This window comes from Gracilinanus agilis, chromosome 3, assembly GCF_016433145.1.
Source record: "Gracilinanus agilis isolate LMUSP501 chromosome 3, AgileGrace, whole genome shotgun sequence".
NCBI classification, from domain to species: Eukaryota; Metazoa; Chordata; class Mammalia; order Didelphimorphia; family Didelphidae; genus Gracilinanus; species Gracilinanus agilis.
Genome location: NC_058132.1, coordinates 611,381,895 through 611,407,101, shown reverse-complemented (window position 1 = coordinate 611,407,101; position 25,207 = coordinate 611,381,895). Strand labels below are relative to the sequence as shown.

Sequence of the window (25,207 nt, the reverse complement as noted above, 5' to 3'; positions counted from 1 at the left end):
TCATATCACTTGTAAAATGTTATTATACTTTAACCTACCTGACTTACGAAAAAGGTGTTTAAAAATGGTAAAACCAGTGTAAATTGTGAGCAAACATCACTATTATTAAGGGATTCATAAATATGGAATGAAGAGTCAAGGCCCATAATAGGTTTAAAACTAATTAAGAAAAATAAAATAAAATGAAAAGTTAGAATTGAGTGTGGGTAGAGGTTAATAGCAAGATTCCTTGTAAGAGACCTAGAAACAAGTATATTAACATATTTATTAATATTTTAAAAGTGGTGCAAAGAAATGGTATTTTTTTTTGCCAACAGTACAAAATCACTTAAGTTATTCAAAGCTATGGAGGATTATGAGGAAATTCACAAAGGACTTAATTAAACCAGGTAATGGGGTAACACAATGGCAGATGATACTCAATAGAGATGAGAACAAGGTAATATATAATGGAAGAGTTTGCATTTGTGTGCATTAATGAGCTCTGAATTGGCTGGGTCTCTCAGGAAAAGAGATCTCATAGTAAACAGTTTAAGGGGTACATAAGGTCAAAAAGTTCTAAAGCTTCAGTCAATGTTACATGGGAAGTGTCTAGGCAAAAGCATTTTGAGCTCATCATTCATAAGCGCCTTGTGATCATACTTTCCTTGAGTGCATTAGTACAATCCAATAGATAAAGCTGCCTTGAAGAGAACAAGCCCCTTTTATGACTGTACTGGCTAAACCCAGCTTGTATGGTGTAGTCAGGGAAGAAAATACAGTCAGTGGCTGTATTTGCCACCATATATCATGTTAGGTAAATCCTTACTCTACTCTTCACTACCTATGTGACTTTGGACAAGTCAGAGCATCATAATATATCTAGAGCTCCAAGGAATATTGGGGACCAACAAATACAATCTGCTCATTTTTTCACTTGAGGAAACTGAGGCCAAAGACCATAGGTGAAAAGAGGAAAAAACCCTTCCCTTCCCTTTAGAATCAATACTTTGTGTTAATTCCAAGTCAGAAGAGTGGTAAAGGCTAGGCAGTGGGGGTCAAGTGATTTGCCCAGGGTCATACAGCTAGGAAGTGTCTGAGATCAAATTTGAACCCAGGACCTCCTGCCTCTTCATTTGGCTCTCAATCCACTGAGCCACCCAGCTGCCCATGAATAAAACATTTTTAAAGCATTTACTATGTGCAAGGTAATAAGCACTGAGGACAAAAATAGAAAAGTTAGTTACTGTTTTGCAAAAAGGCAAACACTAGGTTCTTACTAAGGGCCAAAGACAGTCATAATGCTGGGGATACAAATATAAAATTGCTAACAGTTCCTGCCCTCATGCAGCTTGCTTTCTTATAGAAGAAGATAATGTACCTAACAGGGCTCACCATCAGAGTAGAGAGCAAAACCTGTTGTTCTTTCCATCACACCACATCCTCATTTTTCTCTTCTAGTCTCTGTTTTCTTCTCTGTAAAATAAAGAAGTGAGCCTGGATAAACTCTGAGGTTCTTCCAACTTTAGATATATGAGCCTGTGTTATTTAGAATTTCTGGGGATTCCATTTAAAAGTATTTGACAAACTTCCTGTGGACATGTGGGGGACTTTGAAACTACATTTTCCATGATCCAATGGGTTTCCTGTTTTGGATGACGTCTTCAAGGTAAAGCCCGCCAGCTTTAAATATTGGAAAGTGGCATTTGACTTCCTCTTTGCTACCTGAGCACACTAAGGTACGAAATGTAATGGCTGAGGCAGCAATTTGAATTTTTTACAGGCACATGGTCTAATTTATTTCTACTAACATGGCTTTAATTAAAATATTATTTTTCCTCATAATATCAGCCTTTATCATTTTTAATCGTTACATTTCTATGAGCCTATGATTGAGGTTCAAGATGAACTTGACTTCTATTCAATTCTGCTCAATAGCATATTGTATTATAATGAATTCCTTTATTATTTTTATGGATAAAATAATAACTTCTATATGCAGCAAGGTAGCACAGTAGATGGAGAGTCAGACTTGCAGACAGGAGATCTTGAGTTAAATCTGGCTTCAGATACTTCCTAGCTGTGTAATCCTGGAGAAGTCACATAACCCCAATTGCCTAGCTCTAACCACTCTTCTGCCTTGGAATCGGTATTTAATATCAATTCTAAGACAGGAGGTGAGGGTTAAAAAAAGAAGAAAGAATCATTCTCTAGACCTATGTCTAGAGAATGGAATATTGAGTGGAGTTTTGTATTTTTAAATCTTTTTAAAAATATAAATGACAAGATTATTTTGCCATAACTTTGAAAAACCCCAAGAGTGAACTTCCCTGCTGGTTGTTTTTTTGCCAATGAGGGCAATAGAGTTGGAGAAGAGCAGCTTGATGTCATGGAAGGGGAAGACCCATAGCATGCCTTGGCTATGAGGCCAGAGGTCACTTGGATTGTCTCTTTATGGTTGGCAGAGGTCTGGGTAATGGAATCTTTTGTCTAGAAGGGAAAATAAAGTCTGACAGGAAGACAGCCATGCTCCCTATCAGCGGCACTGTTTGAAAGAAAAGGTTGTGACATACATTTTCTGTTGGCAGGTTGTGACATGCCTCTGTTTGTAGATAGACATCACATGAATACCAAAGACCTGAGGATGATACAGGCTGTTAAGAAGTGATGGGATCTGGAACTCGACTTCAGGCTTCCCAAGTGAATAGCCATCTGTTGAGTTAAAGAAGTTACTGATCTCTAGCTTCTTGGGAGTATCTTTAATTTCATTCACAATTCCTTACATTAGATTTTATTAGTTTTTTTTAAAACAACAGTAGAAAAAGATTCTCCATGGATTTATCTGAGTTGGAGAAATCTCCATATTTTTGAGCATATGATTTCTTCCCCTTATTGAAATATTAGGTTCATTTGTAATTCTCATAGCAATCATGATAGATAAATCACAATTATTCTCATGGGACAAGTTGAGAACATGAGCCTCAGGAAGGAGAACAGTTTGTCTATGGCTGCTTAGTATGGTATTTGCAAAATTAGGATTACATCCAATGTGCATTTGATTCTGACACTGCCCTTTACTTGTTAGTAGCAGGGTTTTAAATCCTTGTCGGTAAGAAATTGAAGGCAGGTGAAAATGCAGAGAAAGCTAACATTCTTGGGTATGGTGAACCAGCCCATGGTAAAGTTCAGAGAAGGCAAATGACTGGACTATTGCTTTGTCCATCAAAGCAAATTAGGTAAAATAGCAGTTGGAGCATGGATACGTACGTGAATTGTTTTTTCCAACTCCAAACTAACCCTGTACTATTTTCCCAGTCTTATAGTATGATGTCCATTATTAAAATGCAAGCTTCTTAAGATCAGGGGTTGTTTGATTCTTGGTCCTTGGATCCTCAGCATCTAAGACAGTGCCTGGCACAGGGCAGATGATCAATAAATATTGAATGATCAATTAGCAAAGTAATAAGGAAATTCCAACTTGTCACCATTCCATTATTTATATGACGAGGTACCCTGAAGCTTAGCATATAGACTTTCTTGATGCTTCTTAAACGTTTTCACTTTACTTCAGGGACAACATTGAATTCTCAATCGGTAGTGGTCCACGAATCCTCCTCTCTATTTTATCTTGGAGTTTTGGATGGGGTCTAACCAGGAGATTAAGTGACCCTAGATGGAAGGTCCAGGATACAAGGGCTCAGGCTGACTTTTACACATTCTTCTTCTGTTGGTGTTCTCCACCGACACATAAGATTAGCCTTAGAATGCAGATCAAATTCAGTAGCTGGGTAGGACTCAGGGAAAGGAGGGATAAGGCCAAAAAGTCCTGATCACATATCTGCTTTTGTTTGCCATCTGAAACACAATTCTGCAAAATGTATAGAAATAATCAGGATTTTTTGATAAGACAGCAGTGAATTGATAGCTGCTTTTTTAAAAATTCAGGATTTGATTAAAATTGGCACATATCCATTAAATATCAATTATACATATGCAAAGAAAACAGTGTTCAGTGCTGGAAAAACAAGATCTTGCTCACAATGAGCTTAGGAGCTAATGGGAGGGAATTAGGGAACTCCCATATGTGGAATCTCCTGGAATCAAGTTTCACTTGAAACATTGCCTCCTACATGAAGTCTATCCTTCCAACTCCCCCTCCCCCAGTTTTGAGTGCTTCTCCCAAATTATCTTGTATTTTTTATATATTTGATATATACATATTCCACACCTCAGAGATTGCAAACTTTTTGAGGTCAAGAACTGTTTTGTTTTTGTCTCTTGTATCTTTACTATCAAGCAAAAGCACATAGTGGGCATTTAATAATAAATATTTCTTTATTGATGCCTTAAACATTTTTAGTGCACAGGGTTGACCTGTGGTCTCTAGACTATACTCTAAGGCCATTGGATTGAGTGGCATCAAGGGTGGCACTAAAGTGGCCTACATGTTTTATTAACAAGTGCTCAACTTCTACATTTCCTAATTCTAGGTGCGGTCTGTCAGAGTTTGCAAACTGTTCAGTCATGAACCTGGCTACTTTCCCATATCTACTTAATTCTGATATTACTCATGAGTTCATTCAATTGTAAGGGCCAATTGATGGGCTCTTTGCAGGAGGGAGGGGAGAATTTTTTTTTCCAAAGGAAGGGAATCATTTTTCATAAGGTCATCTGACCTTTAGCTGGAAGAAAAGAACTTATAAAAGCTTTCAGGAGAGCCAAATGGAGCTAATGGTAAATGACTCAGTTGACCTAACATGTCACTAAAAATTATTCCTCTAATTTAAAAGATGAAGATTTTTTTCTTTTGAGTCCCTACATCATTTATAAAATTGTAAGAGGAAGAACAGACTCTACCAGATCACACAATAGAGTCAGGGATTTAGTATATCTTGTTAGCCTTTGGGATGTCAAGACTATTTTTACCCTAATTGCTCAGAATTATTTCTGCAGAGAATTAGGGGTTAGTTTTCATTATCCCCTTTTGGGATCTCTACAGTTACATCTTTCCATAGCACTTGGAATAATAATGGCTCATTTATGTGAGTAGTAGTGAGTCAATTGAGTTAGCCCTCATTGAGGTCAGCCCTTCTTCTATGCCTTAGCATCTGGTATGAGTTGCAGTGACCAAAAAGTTCATAAGCTAGATCAACCTTCTAAGATGATGAGTATCTCTAAATTGGTCTCCATATGATGGACACAATCCATCTTCCATTTTGTTAAGGCTCAAGATCTCTGGAATAGATATGGAGCTGAAAGACTTTAGGCAATTGAGTCCAACTCTTTCACTTTACAAATGGGGGAACTGAGGTATAGGGAGAATTGTCCACTGTCATATTGCTAGTAAATAATAATAAGTTTTATGGAATGGAAGTTCCTTCAGGGCAGTCTGACCCCTTTTTTTGGTCATTATATTCTCAGGGCCTATTACTGTGCCTCGTACATAGAGTAGGCACTTAATAAATGCTTATTTGATTGGTCATTTGAAAAACAATGTCACTTCATTGTTGCCAAAACTGTCTAGATTTAGCATCTAGTAAGAACTCATATTATTGCAAATTCCATAGGTTACATGTTTTATAGTTGTTCTTCTATATAAATACAATCAATTTCACCAGATAGTCCTTGTTTTTCTTATGGAAAGATCAATGCAGAGGTTAGAGCTGTGTAAGAGTGCTCATGCTTTAGAGGCGGAAAAAGTGGGTTCAAGTCTGGCCATTCCATTTGCTATGCAACCCACAATTTGCACCCAGTTCCTCATTTATAAAATAAGGATGAAAAAATATTCATTTTTTTTGTCTCCCAACAAGTAGGGAGATAATTTGTATTAAATAAATGAAAAACAAACCACTATTCTTCTTCAACAGCTGTTAACTTTTATTTCCATTTCTCCATTCCCTTTACTTCATTTTACATGAACTTTTACTTCCATTGTTTTGTCCATATGTTTGTTTCTCCTTCCAATTACTCCACTCTTCACTCATAAAATTAGCTTTTTAAAAAATATTTTTCCTTCTTCCTTCCTCATTTGTGTACCTTTCCCTTCTTAGTCCTTTCCCCCAGAACATGATCATTCTTTGTTTTTCCATATATCAACTTGAAAATTTCCTCTGGACAATCAGCTCTTGCTTCAATAAAATTTTTCAGTGACCATGTGCTAGGGAAGGATTTATATCTTTATGAAATAGAATTATAGTACCCTTGTGGCTTTTCTTGTAGGCATGATAATCATATTAATGTCATATAGCTATAGAGCACTTTGAAGTGCTAGTGTATTAATATTCTCATTTGATCTTCAGAATTCAGATTCCTGTGTTGTTAGGGCAGATGTGTAGAGAAAAAGCCCCTGAATTTGAAGCTAGGAGATTGAGGTTCCAGTGAGGAGACTCTCACTAACTACCATCAAAGCTGATGATACTCTAAAGCAGTTAAGTGGAACACTAGATAAAGAAGAGCTTGGAAGAACTGAGTTCAAATTTGGCTGTAGTTGAGCAAGTGACTGGGCAAATCTCTTAACTTCTGTTTGCCTCAGTTTCCTCATCTATAAAATTTGGACAATAATAGCATCTACATCTTTGGTTTGTCATGAAGATCAAATGACATAATGTTTGTGAAGTTTAGCACAATGCCTGGCACATAGTAGGTGCTATATAAATGCCCTTATCCCATAAGAAGAAACCCTCTCCATGATTTAAAATGCCATTGAAGTGTGAGCTAATATGATTATTTTTCTTCTTTCCTCCTCTACAAATGAAAGAAGTGATATCTAAAGAGTTGAAATTAGAACCCAGGTCTTTCTCTTACTGAAGAAGGTGTTGAGTTGAGTTGAGCATCCAACAAGGAGGAACTCTGTAGCAGGAAATACATTCTAGACATGGGAGATGGCCAGTGCAGAAGAAGCAAGATGTGAAGAAGGGAGATGACCTCTATGGTTGGGTCACAGAGTACAAGAATGGGAGTGATGAAAGATGATATGAGAAAGATAGTTCAAAGCCAGGCTGTATAAGACTTTAAAAACTAAACAAAGCAGTTTATTATTTATCATTGATGAAGAAGTCCTTATCCTCGGGTCCATAGCATTGGTTTAAAAGTATATCTGATATATAATTTTGATAGCTATATTTCAATATTACTAGTTTCCTTTGTAAGCTATGTGTTTAAAAATATTATTCTGAGAAGCTTTGGAATTGATTGAGGAGGGGAATCACCTGGTCAGATCTGCACACAAGAATAATTCCTTTGGCAGCCATGTGTAGGATGGACTGGAATGGAGAGAGAATTGAGACAGAGAGACTAATTAGAAGGCTGTGGCAGGAATGTAGGTGAGAGGTGGTAAGGACCTGAACTGGGGTGGTAGAGTTGTGAGTAGAAAGAGGTTGTGGAAGTAGAAACATCAAATTTTGGCAACTGACTGGATATGTGGAGTGAGGGAAAGTGTATCTGAGAATCATACCTAGGTTACTAACCTGAGAGATTGGAAGGAGAGTGAGACCTTTGACAGAAATATGGAGCAAGGGAGAGTTTAAGAGGAGAGATAATGAAGACAGTTGCATTCATCTTGATTTATTTTTTAATTAATTGATTTGTGTGCTTCATTAAAATTCCCAGGCAACTCCCTGTCTCCTTCCCCTTCCTTCACTGAAGAAGGCATTATTTGACCAAAAAGAAATATAGATATAAAACTATGTGTTGCTAATTTCTGTTTATCAGTTCTTTCTTTGGAGGTGAACATACACAAATCATTCTTCAAACAATATTTCCATTATTGTATTAAATGTTCTCTTGGTTCTGCTTTTTTTTATTTATAATTTCATGTTGAATTTGAAGATAAGAATTCCAGATGATAGTACAAAGTAGTAGTTCACATCTCTAACTCAAACATAAAATATGTGATAAAGAATAATATGAAATAAGGTTAGAAAAAAAGTTTGGAGACAGATGGTGGAGGACCTTAATAGTAACTTACATTTATATAGAACTTTCCTCACAATCCTCTCAGGTAGGTAGAAAAATAGTATGTTCATTTCCAATTTGTGGAAACAGACATGTCAGGGAAGTGATTCACTCTGTCATGAAGCTAGGAAGAATCAGGGTTAGCAATCACACCTTGGTCTCTTTACTCCATGTCTAACCACCACAGAATAGAAGAAGTAGCCATTTGGTAGAACCCATACTCGCATAAGCATTTCCTCCACAACACATCAAGCTTTTGCTTGAAGAAATCCAGGGAGAAACAACCCACTACCAAATGAAGCAGCCCATTCCACTTTGGGACAGGTCTAAATGTGAAAAGTTTTTTCTTCATCAATTCTAAATTTACCTCTTTCCAATTTTCTCCCCACTGCTCTGAATTTTGCCCCTTGGGGCCAAATCATATAATTCTGATATCTCATCCACATGATAGACCTTCAAATTTTTGAAGGCAGTTTTCATGGCTGTCCCCTGCTCCACCTCAGTTCTTTTTTCCTGAGAAGAACATTCCTAATTCCTTCAACTAATTTTAGCCTGAGTTGTTCAATGGATATTAGTTAATACATCTAAGCTGAGACGGTTTTTAGAAAGTTCACAAAGTAAGAAATGATGCTATTGATGCGGGAAAATGGGGGCACTAATACACTGTTGATGGAGTTGTGAACTGCTCCAATTGTTTTGGAGAGCAATTTGGAATTAAACCCAGAGAGTTATAAAACTGTGCATATCCGTGTATTGCTGTGTCTGCTTCCCAAGGAGATTAGGGGAAAAAGAAAAGAACTCATATGGTCCAAAATATAGCAGTTCTCTATGTGGTGGTAAAGAGTTGGAAACTGAGAGGATGCCTGTCAATTGGGGAATGGCTAAACAAATTGTGGTATATGATTGTGATGAAATACTCTGCGCTGTAAAAAAAATTACAATTCGATTAATTTTAATAAAACCCAGAAAAGAGGGTAGCTAGTGGATTGAGAGCCAGGCTTAGACATCAGAGATCCTGAATTCAAATCTGACCTATACCTTTGTGATCCTGGGCAAGCTATTTAACCCCATTGCCCAGACCCTAATGCTCTTCTGCCTTGGAACTGATACATAGTATTGAACCTAAGGCAAAAGATAAGCACTTAAAAAAAATAAAATTTGGAAAGAACTATGTGGGATATTGAAAAGCAAAATGAGTAGAACCAAGAGAACACCACATACAGAGAGAAATTTAATTCTTGAACAATAAATTGTGTGTTACCTCCAGAGAGAGAGAACTGAAAGGTGGAAACATGAAAGATATAATTTGTATGAATCTGTCAGTTTCCCAGATGTTTCCTTATGTGAGGTGAGGAGGTGGAAGAGGGATTGGGACACTTGTGGATAAATTCTATTAATAATTAAAAAAAAAAAGAAATGCTGCTATCTCTTGCTTGAGCAAAACCTGTTCTCCACCTTGGTAAAGCAGAATAAGTGTTGATTTTGGAGACAAAGGATCTGTGTTTGAATCCCATCTCTGCCATTTACTATCCATGTGGTCTTGGGCAAGTTACTATACTCCTCTGGGTCAGTTTCCTCATCTAGATAATTAGCTGAACCAGGTGACTTTTAACTATGAAACCATGATCATTAGGAAAAGTACTATCTAGCTCCAGGAATTTACACCCTTTTTTATAGGCATGTTGGAAGTTGTGAAATTCCCTGGTATATATTTCTATCAATCACAGTAGAAGTAAGATCTGGGTGTCTTAACGAAGAGAGAGGATCTGAGTTCCTTCCAAGTCCCTACTGGAGACCCCACATCAAATAATATTTTATCAAAAGATCTAGATGGCATATATTTAGTGAGCCCCCTCTAAGGAATACCTAACAAAATATCCCTACGTGAGTTTTTTTTTTCCTAACAGAAAATCCGTTCTCCTATGGTCACAATTGGGGGGGGGCATTTTTAACCCTTTGATTAAATTTTGGGGAAAAAAATGAGAAAAGGTTGCTCAGTATAACTAAGCTATTTGCAATGACTATTGCCTAAAGATTTTAAAAACTGATGAGAATTGTAGATCAATCCCAGTTATACCAGCAGGCCCAAATATCCCCCAAAATGGTGCCCTGAGCAGATTGAGTTTGAGAAAGTTCTGAACATTTCACAGAGAACTGATTAACATAATCTCCCATTCCCTTCTCTGTTTCACTTAGGAATTGGCTATTTTTCCATACCTGTGTTACTATTGTGCCTTCTGAGCCTTAAATTAAGCAAAAATTTTAAAGACACCAATAGATTAGGCAATGGTCTTTTGGAAGGAGCCACAGAAGAACCTTTAAACACACAGCAAGGATTAGACTGCATTCTGTCCCAGCATCTTTCTCTTAGATAGGAGAAGCGCATTGCTCTTGACCCTGAGTCAACTCAATTTTGCAACTAACTTACTATGCATGTTTTGGGTCAAAGAGATCAGCTCCAAAGAAAGTGAAAAAAATACAAGGTCCTGATCTGCACTGCCACATTCTCCCCATCTTTTCTCACAAATACACATGCCAAAAGGAAAAGGGAGCCAGCAGGAACCCAACCCTCTTCTTTCTGCTCTCATAGTCAGGTTCCCTTTGATGTACCCATCAAGACACTTCTGATTGTGGGAAATAGCAGCAATTGTGAGGGAAGTTAAGGAAAAGGACTTGGGATCAAATTATACCTCTGACACTATCTAGTGTGACTTTGGCTAAATCATTTAAACTCCTTAAGTCTCTGTTTCCTTAGCTGTAAAATGGGAAGGGAATAGGTGGACTAGATGGTCACTTAAATCTCTTTTAGCTCTCTCTCTCTAAATTACTTTGATCTATGACCCTATGATCTTAGGGACTGGGAAGAGACTAGACCTGTGATTTTATTGATTTAGGAAACTCCGGAATAAGGAAGCTCTCATTTTTTTGGGTTCCTTATATTTGGCCACCATTCCATACATGAAATAAAGAGATAGCAAATGTTTGGGAACTAGGACCTCTTGACAAGTGTTTTAAGAATCAGCTACCATGCATCATTCCTACTATAAGCAAAGTAAGTCTACTTTTTTCTCTATCTCCCTCTTTTAAAAAAACCTTTATTTTCTGTCTTAGTAACAACTCTGTGGCATAAGAGCAAGGGCTAGGCAAATGGGATTAAGTGACTTGTCAAGGATCATGCAGCTAAGTCTACTTTTTTCACCTGTTCCATGAAGCAAGACTTGCCCGAGAAGAATTAATTAGAATGTGTCACATCATCACACCCAGTGGACATACCAAAAATTGAAGGGCTATCCTAGTTAATGCAAGTGTGGATTATGAACTACTGGGGAGAGAAATAGATAACAGACTACTTTTAAATATCCGTTGCATACAAGTCACATAAGAAGACCAGCCAACCCTCAGTTACTGAGTGGTAAATAAGACAGATGATGAACTAAAGAGTCTAATTAGCACTAATAATTCACATTTCTATTGGGTCTTTCTTCTTCAGAGTTCATAGTGTTTTACAAGCATCATCTCATTAATCTTCACAATTTCCTGTGAGGTGGCAAATGATATCATGCTTAATTTTATAGATGTAGAAATATAGACACAGGGAGGTTAAATGATTTTCTAGGGGTCATTCAGTGAATAAGCAGCAAAGCAAGAAGTGGTGCCAACTCTTTAAATTCTCACCTAATCTGTGTTCTTTCCACATGATGAAATTGAGGCACAAATGGGAATTAAAAAAACCTGAATCTCCTTGCCTCCATTTGTGTTCATTTTGTTTATCTACAATATTGTTAGTGTGGCGTAGCTAGCAAGAACGGTGGCCTTGGAGTCGAGATCTGGGTTCAGAAACATCTTCTAATACTTATTAACTTGTGTGATCAAACACAAGTTCATTTAAGCTTTCTGAGCCTTGGTTTCCTTGTCTTGAAAATGAGGACAATAATTCCTGCAGTACCTACTTTTTCAGCTTATTGTAAAGATTAAATGAGATAATACAGAATGTCCCAAAAATCTTAGTGTAGTTTTAGACTTAGTATAGTATAATTACTATGTAGCAATTAGTATAGACTAGTATAGTATAGCTATTAAAACTTAAAACTGCACTGAAATTGTTGAAACACCCTATATATGTAAAGTCATGTATAAATATAAGATATTATTATTGGCAAAATAAAAAGTAAGTGGCACCATCAATATGCATTCTGTAGAACACAATTATATTTACTTTGAAATGGTTGAAAACATTTAAAAATTATTAGTGAGAATGCTCCAGTCTTTCAAAGATCTATAATCATGCCAGTGTTTCTCCATCAATGTAATAACCCTTAAGAAGACAGTCCTCATTAATTTCTGTGACCAAAATGGAAAAAAATCACTTGTTGGCCAATCTTTGAGTGGTAAAGATCTCCATATATTAATAGATTTGACCTTGAATCGCAGAGCTATAGTCCACAACCATATTTAAAGTCTCACCAATTTGGTAGGACCAATGAGGTCTTGGGCTTTATTAGAATGGCCCATAAGGATCCTTGGTCATATCCATACCACCTGTGAGGTATCAGTGGAAGTCCAGTTTAGAATGAATGAAAATATATTATCTTAAGATAAGAAAAGAAACATTATTTAACTGGAATAGCCAATGGCCTAAGCAGAGTATGAAATTGAAAGCAGAATAATCCAGGGAGTCAGGAAACTGGGGTTCTAATCATAGCTCTTCCATTAACTTCTTAGGTAACTTTGAACAAGTTATTTCAACTCTCTGAATTTGTTCCTAAGATGAAGCAGCTAGGCTAGATGATTTCTACAGATCCTTCCCACTCTCAGTTTTTAAGATTATTTGTATCTCTATATAATCATTTATTCTTTCAAATTACCAGACTAGCACCAGGAATTTTTGAAGGTCTTATGAGGACTAGTTATTGTGCCAGGCATTAGAGATAGAAATTAAAGGATTGTGCCAACCAAACTGACATTGCTATTGCCTCTGATGTTAAATAATAACTATCTCTTCATATATGAAGTGTAAAAATAACATCTGACTGCAGATATGCCTTACAAAAATAAGTTCCATTGTTTTCTAGTGATTTTCCTTTTAGTGGTTGAAAGTGATCTCAAATTCTACCTTGTATTATATTTATTTACATATTTCCCTGGGCCCCAATTTCCTCCACTTGAAAAATGTAGAAGGTGGAAATGGTTAAGTGGCTTCTGAGGGCCCTTCCACCTCTAAATCCTGATCTTATTAACTTATACCACACTTTTTTCTTTCCATAAATTCTAAGCTCTTTGACAATAAGAACTAGGCTATCCTTTCATCTCTGTATCACCAATGCTCAAAACAATGTCTAATCCATAGTGGTGTCCAGTAAACCCTTGTTGAATGGGGAAAAGCCATGCATGTTATGTAATTGCAAAAAGTCAGTTATATGTTATATGTCAATAAATCAAAAATACATTACAGTAGAGTCTAAACAAAGTGATACAAATTCTAAATTAATTTCTATTATGGAAAGAATGCTAACGTTAATCAATGAGCCCCAAATCCAAAGCACTTCTGCTATCATCTCTTATATCTACCTCTATTATCTACCTACTGAAAGAATTCATGATAGAATCTTTGAACTTGATTATTCCCAGAGAGGGGGAAGAAGAATGGGTAAAATCAACCAAGAGGCATTCCAACTAATCACAAATTAAAATGAAGAAGTCAGGTCATATATTCTTGTATATTGGTATGCAAGAGGGTTGTACAAGGGGTTACAAAGAGGAGACTTAGTTATTTAATATTATGATTAACTTTGTCACTTAAGGAAAATTTAATTAACAATAGGGAATATATATATGTACATATATATATTCAATACCTATAAGAAAAATAAAAGGCTATACTTAGGGTCTATACTTTGGGTAATGAAGTGAGAATATTTCTAATTAATTTAATAATTTGCTAAGCCAAGCATAATTCTCAGAGTAACATGATTATTTTTCCCCTTTTATTTTCCCTCAATAGTTGGTTTGCTTTTTTCAAGATGATGTCTATTGTTATTTATCTTTTTCAATTTACACTGTAATTCCCTGTCATAGTTGTTTCCTGTGCATTGTAGGTAAGCCTGTCATTCAATTTATCAAACCCAAATAATTATTCATAAGATTTTTTCCCTCCATATTTTACATACTTCCAAGTTCTGTTTTATTTTATTTTTAAAAGAAAAATTGCATGCAAAAAATCTGGAACTGGATGTAAAAATAATGGTTTGGCTGTTGTTTCTCCTGATTTTCAGAATTTTCATTTTACAACTGGTTAGCACTAGTATAAGAAGCCATTCCACACCTCCCCTCCATGGCATGTAAAAGCACTACATGTGGTTTTGGCTTGCTTTGCTCTAATCAAAACAAAGAGAAAACACAGAACTTCAACCTCAGTTTTCTTTATATCTTATTGTTACCAAAGTGCTCAACATGAGGTGTCCTAAGTCTATTGGCAGCAAACAGACTACATTTTGCTAATAACAAAGCTATGAAGTCAACCATAGGCACTGGAGTTCTTGGGGAATATCACCCTGTTTTGGTGCACCAGAACCCACTGTTAAATACATTTCAAGGGACTGGCAAGCCTTCAGTGTAATTGAACTACATGACTATAGAAATTGTTCCCTCTCTCCATTTGACGGGGTGAAACTTAACTTTGCCTATTTCAGTCATTCACTTACTATGAATATTAATATTAGATAAGCATTTATTAAATACCAACTCTTTTCAAGATACTATATGAATAGCTTTGGGAATCAGCCACAGAGATGATATTTGAATCCGTGGACTCAGATGAGATAGTATAGAAATAAAAAGAGCCCTAAATTTGTTTCCCCTATCACGTTGACCATTCCTTCTCTGACTCCTTTCCTGGTTTTTCATTTATGTCATTCTCATTAACTAGGAGAAAGCAGCAGCATGAAAACCCAAATAGGAGTGAGTATCTTGGAGAAGTTAACAAGCATTGATTAAATGCTTATTGTGTGCAAGGCACTGTGGGAGAAGGAGATGATCAAAGCTATCTATCAAATGTTGCGGAGAGATCAAGAAGGATAAGGACTGATAAAAGTTCATTAGATTTTTCAATTAAGAGATCATTACTGGCTTTGGAGAAGGCAAGATCAGTTGAATGATGAGGTCAAAGGCCAGATTGCCAAAGGTTTAGAGAAGAAAATGCCTAAAGGATTTGCGCCACGCTTTCTCTGCATAATTCCAATATAAAACTTGGATTTTAAGGATAAACAATGAAAATATACAATGAATGTAGTTGGAGCTCTTTACAATAATACACTGAACAAGACCGGTTCAGCCATTCAACAAACTTGTCCACGTCACACATAACATTTTTTTCTCTACTGCACATAGGTGTGAATGTGTGTGGTTGCCAAAGCAAAAGTGAAAATGAGGTTACTAATAAAATCACCCAAATGCTTGAAGTTGTGAAAATTAAATGCCTGAATGTTGAGGATTGAGCACACAATTATGTTGGTTGTTATTTCAATTATTTATCAAGTGTTTTAAATTTTAAAAGTGGCTGGCCTTGAACTGAACCCTATTTTTAAAAAGAAAAATTGGTTCAGTTTAGAGTTCAGCCAAAAAAAATCTAATATTTCAGTTTAGTTTAATTTGCCATTCATCAAATTAATGCAGTTTGTTTCAGGCCATGGTTATAGTTTGTTTTGGCTCTAGTCCTGAAATAATATTGGACTGTATCGAGTATTGTTATATAGCAGTATACATTGGGTACGTGTGTGATTTTATGATGTACAGGAGTAAAATTTTCTCTTCTTGTCGTTGTAGCACTTGGGAATTTAAAGAAGTCTTGGATTTAAGGCTGATAGAGAACTTCTGACCAGCACAAATTTAAGGGCAGAATCAGAAGTTTCTGATGGTCTGCATGTGATCTCACTATGTCAAAACCTTAGAAAGAAACATCAGTGTGAAAAAAGAACTCCCAACTCCATTTTCTTTTTTGCTGAGAAAAATGTGAAGTGTTAATTCTGTTGTCAATGTGAGTCATGTGAGTGTGAATTTTACCTATAGGATCTCCAAAATTCATGACAGGTTTGATAAACACAAGAGGAGGAATAAGGTGGCTAGCTGGCACTCTTTGTTCTCCATGGTACTCTGAATGCCAGTTCACGTTGCTAGAATGGCCACTCAGATGATTTAGTTAGCTTTTTTTTTTTTTTTTTTTTTTTAGCCATGAATAGAATTTTAACAGTTGCAGGCATCTTTAAAATAGTTGTTTATTTTATAAGGTTACAAAGAGTATCCTAGCCCAAGGCCCAACATGGTCAGATTAGCTCAAAGCACAATAAAATTTCCCAAAAATTTTCTGGGTAACGAATACAGATTTTATCACTAAGATGAAATCACTGGCCTTTTTTCCAGGGCAGTAGATTGGTAGAATTTGATAATGGACAGAGCTTAAAATATTCCTTTAGTGTGCTGAACATAGCACTTAACTTCTTGTTGTTCAGTTAAAAGGTCTTCTTGGCAAAGATTCTAGAATGGTTTGCCATTTCCCTCTCCATTGTGTCCTCATTTTATAGATAAGGAAATGGGGCAAATAGGGCTTAATTAATTTGAACACCTACTTCAAAATGATAATTTTACTTATCTGAAAAATGAAAATGTTGGACTAGATGGTTTCTGATGCTCCTCATATTTCTGGATTTAGGGTCCTACAATCTGTTTCAGAGATCTGGATTTTTGGGAAAGAGGCATACCTATCTTTACATATGTCAAAGAAAATTTTGTGTCTAATCACTAGGAGCAAGTTTTTTTTTTTTTTTTAAGACACTCCTTATTCATTGTGAACAGTGTGTGCCTGGACATGCTACTGATGTGCCTGAAGGTATCACAGTACCTGCTTTTCCTTGGAATTCCTCCCATCACTGCTTTCATGACCTAATATTCTTCCCTGTCTTCCTGATGGTACTTGCTCCTTATGAGCTTCCTTGCCCTTTCATAGCCATCCACTTTTCAGGGACCAAGAGAAGACACTGAGGGTGGTCCTGATTGGTCTTTATTGTATCTTCATTTTCTACCTGTGTGTGTTAGAGAGTGGAGACACTATACACTTTTCCTCTTTGCTCCCAATACCACACCCATGAAGAGTGACACATTAATAATCAAAGCCTTGTTACAGCTGTAATAACCCACTGAAGATAAAACATTATAAAGAGTTTAAATATGTTGAACTTTTACCCAAACATATCCCACTCTAGCAGGTTGTGGTCATAAAGATGAAATGTAAGAGAGAGACCAGGAACTTGAATTATTTATGGGCTTCTGGTCTAACAAAGAATTTTGTCATGGTGGAAAAACACAGAGGAGAATTATTTCTGGGGCACTGTTTTTTGGATTTGATTTAATTATGAGTCAAGAATAAATTTTGTGCCAGAATTGTTTAGGCGATATACTGACCTTGATGGCATCAGGAGTCAATGATTGCCTAAGATTATTGGGGAACGGTTATTTGGGAATCTGGTCACATGGACTTGCTTCAGAGATTAAATTTTAAAAAATTCATTCATATCAACATCACTCTTCTTTTTTTCCCCTCATGGTTTTTCTTTTCCCTCTTCATCTCTCCATATCTCACTTCCTTTTCGTTTCCAATTTTCACTTTCTGTTACCTAAAGCAATTTCTATGTTCACATGTATTTATGTTACTTGGATCAGATTTCCTTTTTCTCTTCTCTCTTCTGGCACCTGACTCTCCACTTAACTGCATGGTTCTTACCTCCTTGTATTCTTTGTTTTTTCTTCAAAGATAACACAGAATTCAGTAACACCTACAGCAACACTCTCCACAACTCATCTTCAGATCCAGAGCATTGTTCTGAGAATCTCATAGAGGATTTTCTTATTTTTTTAATTTTCACTTTGCTTATCAGTCTGATGTTTCCCTCATTTCTGAAACCTGTGCAATCTATCATTGTGCAATCCTGCATTTGTTATCAATTGTTTAAAGACTGATATGCCAAAGTTCACCTCTTACATTAATTACTATTTAGTCCATTGATATATTTGCACTCACAAATATTAAGGTGAAGGTTATAAAATACTCCAATTATAATTCCCTTGTTTTCTGTCAGCTATAATGCATTTGATAGGCTTCTTTTTTTAGTAAAATCATTACTTCAAGTCAAGAGGCAGCCTGGTGGAATAGTTAGAGAAGTGCTCTTGGAGTCATGAAGCCCTGGGTTCAAATTCTGTCTCTGAAATGCAATGTCTGTGTGACCAAGGGCAAGCCATTTAACTTCCCAATGTCCCAAGCAAATCTCTGACTACAAATTGCAGAGAAAGGGCAGAGGTGTATTAGTAGAGGAAGTTCCTTACCAGGAGTTACCAATACAATAATAATGATAGTAGTTAACATTTATATAATACTTACTTTGTACTAAGCCCTTTGCTATTCTTTATTGTTTCATTTGATTTTCACAACAACCCTGAGAGATAGGTACTATTTTATTCCATTTTTACAGATGAGGAAACTGAGGTAAACTTGTTAAGTGACTTTCACAAGCTAAGAAGTGTGTGAAGTTGGATTTGAACTCATATCTTCCTGATTCCATATCCTGAGCTTTATCCACTCCACCAGTTAGCTGCCTCATCAAGAAATCATAAATGTGTGCATGTGTGTGTTTTTATATATCAGAGAGAAGATCTATGTAAGATGTCAGCTTGACAGCACCTTCTTCTCCCTTTGGGCTCATTCACATTCTATAATCAACACTCACATTGGCAGGTCTCTAGAGTTTTCCCAGAAATGGAGGTCAGTTATTGCCTCCACATAGGTACAACTCACACTCACACTCCTAGGAATAATCTTGGCATCAGAGAAATATATACATACACCACACACACACATATATAAAATACTTATATACATACACAGCCAAGCTCATGATTATAGCTTCCTAATCCCCACTGTTGTGCTTCCTATTTATGAAAATCAAATGTGATGTCATGAACTCTTAAACATGAAACAATTACTAAGAAGGCAAAAATAAGAATAGCATTATAGTTAACAAAAGAAAAGACAAGATCAGGAATAATGAAAACTATAGTCTACCCATAAATCTGAGTTGTACTTCCCCACAATTGGACAGTGCCTAAGAGAAAGAGTGGACAAATGCTTAAAGAAACCCTGCAGTGAAATACATGAATTGAGGAACCATGTCTTTGGGGAGATATATAACCTGGAACTTCAGTGCTGAAGTCTATGGTCTTTGGGGGGAATGGCCTATTTCAGGCATTGCCTACTGGGTGAGACCATTTCTTTTCCTGCCCTCTCCAGGATCTTGCTGAAAACCACTTCTCTTCTACTCTCAGGCCACAGAAATAATGTTAAACTCTTAGCTAATTGGCAGCTTTAAGCCTAGAATCTTCAGACCATACTAGATCTGCTCCATTAACTATGGACTGAGGCAACATGGCACCCTTTCAGTGAAAAGTAATTCTCTTTCCTTCTGGGAGTTGCAAAACTATCTATGTCTTTTGGCAATATAAAGGACAATGCTGGCAGGCCCTTGAGGGATATCTCTTCTCTCAAGTTATAGATGGCACTAGAGAGCCTTTCCAGATGCCTCTTTATTCACAACAGAACATTTTTCCAAAACTCCAAACTTTCTTCCAATCAAATTAATGATTGTATCAACAGCAGAGATTCTACTTAGCTGATCTCAATATTATTGAGTAGGAGTAGGAGTGGAGAATAGGCTTTCCTGTCATTAGAAAAAATGCTACATTAAAAACAGATAAGATAACTAGAAAAACCTCCATCTCCTTGTCTTTAAGGATTTATATGGAAAGGTGTGCTACTGGGGAATCAGGTTTTTCCTGCCTCCAGAAGGTAATTTGGTGGAAAAAATTGTTTTCGTATTGTTTTTACTTTTGGGCCAGATGAAACAATGAAACTATTTTAAAAAATATATGAATTTATTTGCAGGTTACCTTGCACCGCGAAACCTTCCTAGCACTGGCTTTTTCCCATTTCTGCAAACCCTACTCTGTGATACAGATACCAAATGCAAGGATACTCCCTATGGACCACAAGATCTACTCCGAAGAAAAGGAATTGATATCACCTTTTTTAAAGAAAGGTAAGGCCATTTCATAAACATATTCAGTTGTGTAGAAAAATAGTTATAGGCGAGTCTAATTGTAATATTTCATCTCTATTTGGGAATTTCTATAATTCTAAGACAACTGTGCTTCTCTATATGTCAGTATATTTAGTTTGTACCCTCATTAGAAGTAATACTTCCAGGTCCACTAGAGTTGTTGTTTTTTTAATTTGCCAAAACATTTTTTAATGGTAGATGTTTACAATATGGTAAAGATAGCTAGATCTTACAGACTTAGCTGGATTTATTTGGTATTGTCTTGAATAAAAAAGCGAAGCAAAAATTGCCTCTTCAAAATCTTTGCTACCCAATTCTCTGTATTTTCTTACTGATGACAAAACTGTTTTCTTCCTAGCCAATGTAGACAGATTTTAGAAACTAACCTTTTTACTCTTCTTCCAACCTCAGGAAGCTTATGCTACATTGTAGAAGAATTTGTAGCATGTCCTCCTGCTTCTAGGTCCACTTAGAGGTTGTTTTTTTCCTAAAAAAATAATTGAAACTAATATATTACTACAATAGTTTGTCAGTTCTTGGTGTCATTTTTCATTTTTGAATATACTTCAAGCTCTGATGCTACTATCCCTTTTCATTATGAACTCAAATGATCTTCGAAATGTTTAACCTTCACACCAAGAGCTGTTAAAATATCTCTGATAGTCATTAAAGAGTGCTTTTAAGAATTATACTTTTTTGCCCGTTTCCCCAGAGTCTTGTTGTTCAGACACTTCTGACTCTTCATGACCCTTTTTGGAGTTTTCTTTTCAAAGACACTGGAGTAGTTTGCCATTTTATTTTCCAGTTTATTTTCCAGATGAGGAAACTGAGACAAACAAGATGAAGTAACTTGCCTAGGGTCATACAAGTAGTAAGTGTCTGAGATCACATTTGAACTCAAGTCTCCCTGACTTCAGACACAATGCTCTTTCTATTGCACCACTTAGCTGCCCCTTCCCTGCTCCTTAAAAACCAAAGAATTAAAAACAACAAAAGAAAGCAATTAAACATGTATATGGAATAAAACTTAACACTCACCTGTTGGATAACTAATAGAAGGTAGTGATACCAAAATAATACACTTTTTTTTAAACCCTTAACTTCTGTGTATTGGCTCCTTGGTGGAAGAGTGGTAAGGGTGGGCAATGGGGGTCAAGTGACTTGCCCAGGGTCACATAGCTGGGAAGTGTCTGAGGTCGGATTTGAACCTAGGACCTCCTGTCTCTAGGCCTGACTCTCAATCCACTGAGCTACCCAGCTGCCCCCAAAATAATACACTTTTAACTAGTCAAATAAGACATTCTGAGTCAGCCTAATATTAGGAGAAGCACAAATGCACGATCATTGTAATCACAAAATAAAACTGTATTGAAATTATTACTTGTCCCAAGTAATTCTCCTACCTCTGTAGACAGCCAGTCAGGTAATAAGCATTTCTTAAATGCTTTCTATATGCCAGGCTTTATAAGCACCAGACATACAAAGAGAGGCAAAAACATAGTATTTGTTCTCAAGAAGTTCATACTTTAATCAGGGAGACCCTATTCAAATAACTACATATATAGTGGATGGAAGGTAGTATCAGATGAAAGGTAGTGTTGGGGAAAAGGTAGAATAAGGAGTTAGGGGAGAGAATATCTCCCTATGAAAAGGTAAGCATTGAAGAAAGCCAGGGAATCTAGGAGATGGAGGTGAAGAGAGAGAGTATGCAGGCATGGGACACAGGTAGGGAAAAATTCATGGAGTCAGGAGATTAATTGTTATATGCAAAGAAGAATGAGAAGGCAAGTATTCAAGTGTATTATGACTGCAAAGGAAGGAAAGGGTAAGGTTGTAAAGGATTTCAAATGCCACGCAGAATATTTTATATTTCATCCTGGCGATAATCAGAATGCATTGGAACTGATTGAATAGGGAGGGACATGGTAAAAATTGAGCTTTAGGAAGATCTCTTTGGCAGCCAAGAAGAAGATGGACTAAAGTGGAAGCAGGGCTGTTGCAGTAGCCTAGATTTAAAGTGCTGAGAGCTTCTACAAGTGGAAAAGAAAGGGATATATGGAGAGGGATTGTGAATGTAAAAATGAAAAGACTTGGGAACAGATTGGACATGGGGAGCGAGAGAAAGAGGAGTCAAGATTGACAAAATTGAGGTTGAAGGTTTCCGTGAGTAGGAGAATAGCGATGCCCCACAATAGTCACAGGAAAATTTGGAAAAGCTGAGAATTTGAGAAGAAAGATGAGTTCTATTTTAGTTATGCCTACAATAAAGATTAAATTCTCCCCAAAATGAAGGATATGGAATCTGGACCTTGGTTTAATAGAAGTACTCTGAGATTGTTAATTAGGTGAAAAGTTATTTTCTCTACTAAAAAGTCTTAAATTCATGCAGTCATTTGTTTATTTATTTTGTCTGGAGTTTTGATTTTATAGATATGGGAACACTTAGAATAAAAAAATTCCATCATGATGCAGACCTATAACTGTAACTTACAACCTTTGAGAGATTCCTGGAGGCCCACAGTGATTAAGTAACTTGCCCAGGGTCAACAAGATCTTATATCTATCCTGGGATAATTATATTGAAAATAAAGGTAATCTCTGGGAAGACGCATACCTATAACAACCAATGAGGGGTTATTATCATTTAGAAATAAATCTGGTAACACGTGGCTGGTCTTCTTCATCATGATTATCACCAAATGATATTGCCTACTTCCTTTAATGCAGAGCCAATGTAAGTTGTATGGCACTAGATTCAACACCTCTAGAATTATTCCATGAGATGCTTGGGGATAGGCTTAGGGACAGGGATGCTACTTTAAACTGGTTTTGTTATTACAGTAAATTAATTTGCCTTGTCATTTTGATACCTTCTTTCAACACAATTACAATTGCCTATGCATAGAAAATTAATTACTACTTAAATTAACACTATGTAGACATCTCAATAAGCATCTTGGCAGAGAGTTAAACCAGGTTGAGGGTTACTGACAAGCCTCAAACCCATTAGCGAGTAGATGTTTACCCCAAGCATGGGAAGACTTCCTTGGAAGGAATGGGAAAATGAGAACTATTTGTGCCAGTAGCCTTAAAGGTAGCTGAAATATTAATTGTGGAGCATTTAGAGCTTGGTCAGATTTCAAAGACACCAAGGTCATCCACTTCATCCCAGGTCATTGAAGATGTCAAGGCTTTCTCCTGCACCCCAACCCAGCACTACTAGATTTCTTTTTTAGAAAAGCTATGATCTAGCTCATCTTGTACTTACGAAATTGACATTTTAATCCCAGGATAAAACTTCTGAGTTTTAGAATTCAATTCCAGGTTTCTTACAATTCATTCAACAAACATCTATTAAACACCTACTAGGTACAAGTAAGTCACTGTCCAAGCATTTGAGAGGCAAAACAAAAAGAAACATAAATTAGATTTTAAATCCTCAAGAATTTTATAATTGGATAGGAGTGATATTATAAGTATATAATGAAGATACAAGGTAGAATGTAAGTGAGTCAAAGAAGCAGACAAAAATCCTCTGGGGACATTTGAGGAGGGAAAAATCAATCCAAGTGAAGAGCTAGAAGGCAGTGGGGGGACTTGGTGGATAGAGAGCCAGGCCTGGAGATGGAAGTCCTGGGTTTCAAATTTGAATTCAAACAGTTCCTAGATCATTTAATCTCAGTTGCCTAGTCCTTATTTCTCTTCAACCTCGGAACCAATACTTAGTGTCAATTCTGTGACAGAAGGTAAGGCTTCAAAAAATAAAAGGAGATAACTTAGAGACAGAATTAGGAAGTTGGCATTTAATTTGGACCTTGAAGAATGAGAAGTATTTCAATATAAAGAGGAGGAAGAGGAGGAGGATTTCAACAGGAAGAGATGAGGAGTGGGTTCTTTCTTTGGAAGATCATCAGGTAAATTTATATGACCAGTTGCTGAGTACGTTGTAGCTGAGCTCCTTGTTCAGGAATGTGTTGGTCTAAATGGCCTCTGGGATCTCTTCCATATGAGAGATTCTCTGCTTCTGTGTTTCATTGGGGAAAAGTATATGTGAATTTGAAGAAATGGGAAAGTAGAGGATTATGTGGAAGAACCAACAGCTAGTAGACCAATTTGACTAGAATGAATTATATTGTGAAATAACATTCTAAAAGTGGGTTGGCACTAGACTGCGAAGGAACTTGTGTTGTATCTGATAGACATTAGCAGCTTTTCTCAAATTCTTTGGTCTCAGAAGCCCTTTTTACTCTTAAAAATTATTAAGGACCCCAAAGCTTGTTTATATGGCTTTTAGCTGCCAATATTTACTATATTAGACATTAAAACAGATAAATTGTTTAAAGATTTAGTTACTTAAAATAACAATATACTCATTACATTAAACTTAATGACATTTTTTCATGAAAAATAACTATCTTGGGGGCAGCTGGGTAGCGCTGTGAATTGAGAGTCAGGCCCAGAGATGGGAGGTTCTGGGTTCAAATTTGGACTCAGACACTTCCTAGCTGTGTGACCCTGGGCAAGTCACGTAACCTGCATTACCTAGCCCTTCCCACTCTTCTGCCTTAGAATCAATACCCAGTATTGACTCTAAGACAGGAGGTAAGGGTTTAAAAAAATTTTAAATAACTAGCTTCTCCAAAACCAAAAATGAGTAAGAAAGCAGTTTTACCTGTTTTTGCATGTCTCCTTAATGTCTAGTTTAATAGGAGACAGCTGAATTCTCCTATCTGCTTCTATAATCAATCTGCCATGATGTTATTTATTGAATTGAAGTATTAGAAGAAAAATAGGCCTCACACAAATATTTAGATGGAAAAGGGAAGGGATTTTTAATAGGCAAATAGCATTTTTGTATTAATATAAAATAGTTTTGAACCTATGAATCTCATAAAAGGGTTGTAGGGACCTCTAAATAGCCCCAGATCGCATTTTAAGAACTGCTGAACAATAGGGAGTCACTAATGAATTTTGAGGAGAATACATGGTCAGAGATTATTTTGGAGAATGGATTGGAATGGAGGGAGAATGGAAGCAGGGAGACTAGTTTAATGGAAGTCAACAATAAATTAATTAAACACCTCTGTGCAAGACTGAGCCAGAAGCTTGGGATTCAA

General features: G+C 36.4%; 1 protein-coding gene across 1 annotated transcript in view; it reads left to right on the top strand.

The window, feature by feature from the left end:
- The window catches only part of ABCA12 (ATP binding cassette subfamily A member 12), a 241,875-nt gene that overhangs the window by 59,930 nt on the left and 156,738 nt on the right, over positions 1-25,207 (top strand). Inside the window, exon 3 of the mRNA XM_044669427.1 lies at positions 19,916-20,069. Coding sequence (XP_044525362.1) covers positions 19,916-20,069 — 154 coding nt within the window. The remainder of the gene's footprint in view (positions 1-19,915; positions 20,070-25,207) is intronic.